Source organism: Pinus tabuliformis, chromosome 1_2 (genome assembly GCF_031772625.1).
Source record: "Pinus tabuliformis cultivar Carrire ecotype Pingquan chromosome 1_2, CPIR1, whole genome shotgun sequence".
NCBI classification, from domain to species: domain Eukaryota; kingdom Viridiplantae; phylum Streptophyta; class Pinopsida; order Pinales; family Pinaceae; genus Pinus; species Pinus tabuliformis.
In genome coordinates, this window is record NC_142298.1 from 610,241,241 (window position 1) to 610,247,516 (window position 6,276).

General features: G+C 40.3%; 1 protein-coding gene across 1 annotated transcript; it reads right to left on the reverse strand.

Annotated features, from left to right (window-relative positions):
• Positions 1-4,642: 4,642 nt before the first annotated feature.
• LOC149207111 (ubiquinol oxidase 2, mitochondrial-like) lies at positions 4,643-5,541 on the reverse strand. Its single transcript, XM_089393845.1, has 2 exons — positions 5,074-5,541; positions 4,643-4,702 (listed from the first exon to the last, which is right to left on the reverse strand). The coding sequence occupies exons 1-2, from the start codon at positions 5,539-5,541 to the stop codon at positions 4,643-4,645; spliced, it is 528 nt and encodes a 175-aa protein (XP_089249971.1).
• Positions 5,542-6,276: the final 735 nt, after the last annotated feature.

A 6,276-nucleotide genomic window follows, 5' to 3' on the forward strand; every position in this document is an offset into this window, starting at 1 on the left:
AGAGCTTAAAGCGGACATCCACAACATATACATCATAGCGCGCAAGGACCCGACCAAGCAATGGAGAGAGCTACCCTTTGTAGCCATGGACGATGTAATCTTCAATGTATTGGAGACATGGCCATCGGAGTGGTGCACTCCAGAAATCACGAAAATAGAGAAGTTAGCGACGGAGAAGAGGAAAGAGGAGGCCAAACTGCGCATGGTGTAGTTGGTAGAGAAGAGAAGGAAGGAGGCAACGGTAGTAGAAGTGTAGGAGGCATGGGATACTGCACAGATAGTAACTGAACAGGAAAAGGCTGCAGCAACTGTAGTAGCACAGGAGGCAACCACGAAGGTGCACGAGGGCCCAAATTTGCCTTCGCATAAATTAGAGAAGGAAAGGGAAACAGAGGAAGAAGAGGGTGGTGCAGATACACAAACCGTGTCAACCCAGCTGAAGCGCTAGCACCCGACTGAGTGAACAGGGCTGCGTAAGAAGGTCAAGGCATCGAAATTGTCTATTGACCCGATCACCCTAACTGAGGGTGATCTGCACGACATCGGCAAGATGGTGTGCGATGTCACCTCCGAGGCCCTCCAAAATTTTATGTAGGTGAACTAGATTGTGTTGGGGGGGCCTCTGATAGCAACTATAGGGACTCTGAGCGCAACTACGGGAGTTGCAGGTGTGCACTCCTTAGGATGGTACCCTTTTGACCAGCCTCGCAATTGGAACAACGGTAGCAGAATAGGTGTTGCACGCTCTTGTGACGAATACCATAGTGCTACCGAAAGGGGCATTGGTGACAACAAATGAGGCCGACAGGCTTATGTTTAGGACATTGAAGGGTATCGGCATCAACATGGCTGCACTCTCGCGGGAGACATTATATGTTCTGTAGGATGGGATAACTGCAGAACTGCGGGCTAGGGAGAGCCACGCACTGTAAGTCCTCAGCGAGCAGAGAATCAACATGGACCAGTTGAGTTTGTAGCGTGATGAAGTGGTGTCGCAGAATCGACAGCTAGTACAGGTACTGGATGAAGCTTGTTAGAGCATCCCTGAGCTGGCCATCCTAGCAGACACACTAGCAGAGGTGCACATCCACAGGCTAGCAGCAGGGGTGCGTGAGGCATGGAAGGAAATGACAAAGGTTCAGTTGGAACTGAACCTTCAGATCGTAGAGCTATGGTTAAAGGAGCAACTGTCCACCCCTTAGGACATAAGAGAATAGTGCACCAACGCTATTACAGCAGGATCAAACAAGATCGGCGGTATAGTGAGAGACTGCACCAGCATGTTGGAGGAGTCATTTGAGGTTCTCATGAATCTGCAGGAGGACCCCAACATCCAGTGCTTAGAGACAGAGGCGCAAGAACTCCAACAACAGTATGACATCGTCAAAGGAACTACAGAGATGGTGGCCCTCACTTAGAGGCTCGTGTGGATGCAATAAGCCAAAGCGTTGAAGGAATAGGTGGATGCGACATGGCACAACGAAGTAGTCCTGAAGGCACATGTTTAGCCTTTGATCGACAAGGCCTTCACCATCACAACAAAAATTGAAGGCACAATCCCACAAATGTAGGGGATACAGGCATAGATGCAGAGAAGTAGTTCTGACACCGCGGCCTCGGAACAACGTGTACAACAGATCCAGCAGGCCACAGCCCAGTGTGCTGCCGACCTTGGAGTAGCTCGAGCAGAGTTGGAGGGACTCCACGCGAAGATGTCTGCACTTAGAGAGTGACTCGAGGGTCAGTTGCGATGTTTGTGTTGGGGGCCTGTTGTGCATGGAATTTCCCTAAGGCATGTTTTGGGGCTTAAAGCCTAAGTTTTCACTAAATCCATTATAAAAGCTCCACGAATTATGGGTGCAGAGCGCGAAGTCATAACAGAGTCATAGGGTTGTCCGCACTTGTTTTTGTAATGTAATGTCAGCTTGATAAACCTACCCATGGTCCACGGACCATTGGATTGTATAAATAGAGTGAGGCTCTAAGTGTAGAAAGTAATGAAGAAGAACATGACTAAGAATGGAAGCATGAGAAATCTAAGTGATTGAGTCGAAGTGTAAAAGGTGTCTTTGTGTCGTAGAGTAGGAGAAGGCTCTGCATCTGAGTGCGCAGAGGCCTAGTAGTCTACAACTAAGTGCGCGGACCCATGCAACTGAGTGTGCAGGGCAGGTCAAGTCCGTAACCGTTGGAAGAATCAATAAAGAGAAGTTTACCATATTTCTGTGTATCTTTTCCTGTTTTAATGTATGAATGGGTATAAATTGCAAGTATATTGTTTATTTGCTGCGCGAACTCATATAAATGTGTTGTATAAATAAATATAACGTAAGACATCCATGTACGTGAAGATAATTAACTGGTAAATAAGATCTCGGATGCGTCTTAGGGAAATAGTGTAGAACGCTGCTCCAGTAGTGCGGAAGCTCCACAACCCCTGGTTAGTGCTGCGGGAAGGCAGTGCATCAAACTGCGAAGAATACAGAAGGGCATGAAGTAACCTGCATGAAGGGACGAACAGTTGGATAGAACTAGCTCCTCAGACATCTCAAGGGTGCGGAAACCTGGTTCTAGCACCCCCCCCATACTACCTCGGGTGAGACCTCAGTCTGCGATCCACGGACTGTTGCCGAAAGGGCTAGTAGTGTAGGTATTTGTTTGGCTAAATACCTCCGAACCTAGGTCAGGCACCAACAAGCTAACACCCAATTTCAAGGTGTAAATTGAATCAACGTTTGTATGCTTGCTAATGTTCATATTCAATGCATCCAGCCCATCATCTAAACCTTGTCACTTAAAGGTTGCCAAACTGCAAAGCTACAAAATGCAATCTTGAGTTTACACAAATTGTTGGGTATCAATTATAAATGTGCAACTCAGAGCTTCATATTTTTAGAATTTTGAGGTACACTCAACCTTGCGATGGATGGGTATGTGCTAATGTCCATATTAAATGCATCAAGTGCATCATCTAAACCCTTACTCTTCAAAGTTCTTCTAAGTTTCCAAACTGAAATTGCAGATCTGATTGACACAAATAGTATCAAATACAGATATGCAACCTCTTACTCTTCAAAGTTCTTCTAGGTTACCAAACTGAAATTGAATATCTAATTGACACAATAATATCAAATATAGATATGCAACCTTTTACTCTTCAAAGTTCTTCTAGGTTGCCAAACTAAAATTGCATATTTGATTGACACAAATAATATCAAATATAGATATGCAACATTCAACTTTCCAAACTGGAGGTAAACATGAGACTAGGTTTGAAATAAGTCTTACTAAGAATCCAATGTTACACTCACATAGTAGTATTTGAAACAAATCTTACTGAAATCCATATTTTGTGGATCCAATGCACCATTACACCCGCATGAAAGTATATTAACATTTCATGTAGTGTAAATACCATACAAAAATGCTTTAAAAAATGAATTCGATATATTTTGGAAATGATTTACTGCATATTAGTATTTGGAACAACTCTTACTGAAATCCATATTCATTGAATCCAATGCACCATTACACCCACATGACAGCATATTAACATTTCCTGTAGTGTAAATACCATATAAAAGTTCCTTCAAAAATGAAGTTGATATATTTTGGAAATGATTTATTGGATATTAGTAATTGGAACAACTCTTACTGAAATCCATATTCAGTGGATCCAAAGCACCATTACACCCACATGATAGTATATTAACATTTCATGTCGTGTAAATGCCATGCAATTTTTTTTTTCAAAAATGAAGTTGATATATTTTGGAAATGATTTACTGCATATTAGTATTTTTAGTTACCAATGTTTACTAATGACCCTGAAATTTTTCTATAGTCGAATAGCCTTACTATATTTGGGAGAGAAAGAGCTCTTAAAAGTGAGAGAGTTGCATCTCAAAGTTATTTGTGTTCTTTTCTTAGGATCTCTAGAATACTTCTATCCTCCATTGCCGCCACAGATTGAAAACTTTCCGCCATTGATTTTTTCAATGGCAAACTGTCAAGGAGAGAAATCTTGTTTTTACATACAATTATCAAGGAGACATTAGCAATCCTACAAAGCCATTCGATGTTCAATTTTTTTACTCTGTTACTTCCTAATCAAAGGAGAAAGAACATCATGATTAGACACACAGTTAAATAATATTATGATTCGACACACAGTTGTACTCCTTAAGTTAGGCATTCCAGATAAATTCTAAAATATTCTCGAAATGTGAGTTACACAGAATGGAATACAGAGTCCAGAGGCTCCTTCCTTAAGTTATGAATTTCACATAGATTCTAAAATATTCTGGAAATATGAGTTACATGGAATATTCTAAAATCTAGAATGGAGTTACACAGGTAAATTACACTGAGAATATGTGTTAATATGTGTGTTTCATACATTTGGGCTAGATGAATCCTGTAATGGCTGAAAGTTGATCTTGTCTAACTTGAATTTTTTCTTATATGTGCCATAAGCCAAACCTCCGATTTCAAACATGTCATATGATATCCATATATTCTATGGTACAATATTCTAATACATACACTAATAGTAAATAGCATATGTATATAGACATGGGTTGAACAGATCCACTACGACTTAACAGAAAAGCACATTTTTGTGCAAAAATATAGAGCCCTGAGTTTAATGGTAACCAATTGGAGTTGCAACTTCCCTCAGTTCTTTTCCTTGGTAATGAATGTCCTACAAAATCATAAACATGACACAACAAGTGATTAGCTCATAATAAAAATCTAGGCAGTGAATAAAGTTAAACTGAAATAGAGTGAAAAGATTGAATAAAAATTCTTCACGAAAATCACATTGTTGAGGCAATTAGGGTCTAAATGAAACAAAAACAGAATGCCAAGATATGCCCTCATGATAGAAACAAAAAAGTTGGATAAGGGTTAGCTTGATCCCTAAACCTTAAATGAAACTAACATAAAATGTGATAAACCCTGACCCTTAAACCCTAAATCCTAGATGAAACTAACAATATCGTGGGATATGCCCTAGAGGCCTAACCCTAAACGCTAAATGTTATGAATATAAAAATGGGAAAGACTGCTCACTGATGCAAAGTGGTTGGAGTCGCAATGGTGTGCCTCATCAGCCCTAATTACCACAACCACATCTCTGAGATTTGAATCCTTGTGAAGCCTCCAGTGATCTATAACCATGGTAGGGGTTGGCATGTTTGGAATTTTTCCTTTGTCCAGCTCCTTGAGAAATTCAATGTAGGAGTGCATAACTTCTTCTTCAAGATAACCCACAATATTGTGTGCAAGTTTGGGGGAAAGGATGTACATGAGGAAGTATGCATTGAAGAAGACTCCTTGCACTGTAAAGACCAAAGCCCTCTCATACCACTTGGGTTTTTCCACCTCCATAAATTTCATGAGGTGCATCCTCTCATTCTTACCTTCTTCTAAAAGAGCTTTTATCCATCCACCACTGTGCTGAAATTTTCTGAGGGACTTGCATTGGAGGAGCATTCCTCCAACCATCATTGGGACATCAGCCACTATTTCCAGCATCATGGCTTGGCAACCATACCGCCGCTGCATAGGACAATAAGTGTTAGTGGAAATCCTTCTCAAATTAAGGCCCAGATGAAAATACTAAAGAAAAACACGTACAATCATGAATGTTAAATTAAACATGAAAATACTAAAGAAAAACACGTAAAATCATGAATGTTAAATTAAACATCAACAATAAAATGAACCAAAAAAAAAAACATAATCCTCTGATTTTTGTCAAGACTTCCCTCTGTCTTCAAACAGGGGAATATAAAATCTATAAAAACAACATGAGCAGTAATACTTACCTACTCTCACTGCATCACACTAGGATGGTGCTCCATTTCATTAACATTAATATTAACTTGTTGCCAAGCACCGCTCCTGGCGTGGGAAGATTCTGTAGAGCACAACAATCTCCAAAAATGTATCACCAGATAAAGTTCAATCTAATTAATGATAGAAAAACAAATCCAGCAATACTTTATTGCTTGATAAACACTTCCCCAACTTTTCGAAACATATTACCAGCCAAATTGGCAACCACAAACAAACACTAATGTAAAAGCATTTCAGAGAGAGACACCTAAACCTTGCTTACACTGATGCTTTACAAACTTTGTTCAACCTCCAGGAAGTCACTCAATGTGTAGTGAGTTGAAATGAAACGAAATTTTTTTACTAGGGAATCAAATAAATTTAGATTCTCACCTGAAAGAACACCTCCGTTGGAAATCTAAGTGACTTCACAGT

Coding starts and splice junctions, on each gene's coding strand:
- LOC149207111 (XM_089393845.1), bottom strand. CDS start 5,541: ATGATGCTGGAAATAGTGGCTGATGTCCCAATGATGGTTGGAGGAATG. Junction 4,703..5,073: donor ACTCCAACCACTTTGCATCA/GTGAGCAGTCTT, acceptor ATGATTTTGTAG/GACATTCATTACCAAGGAAA.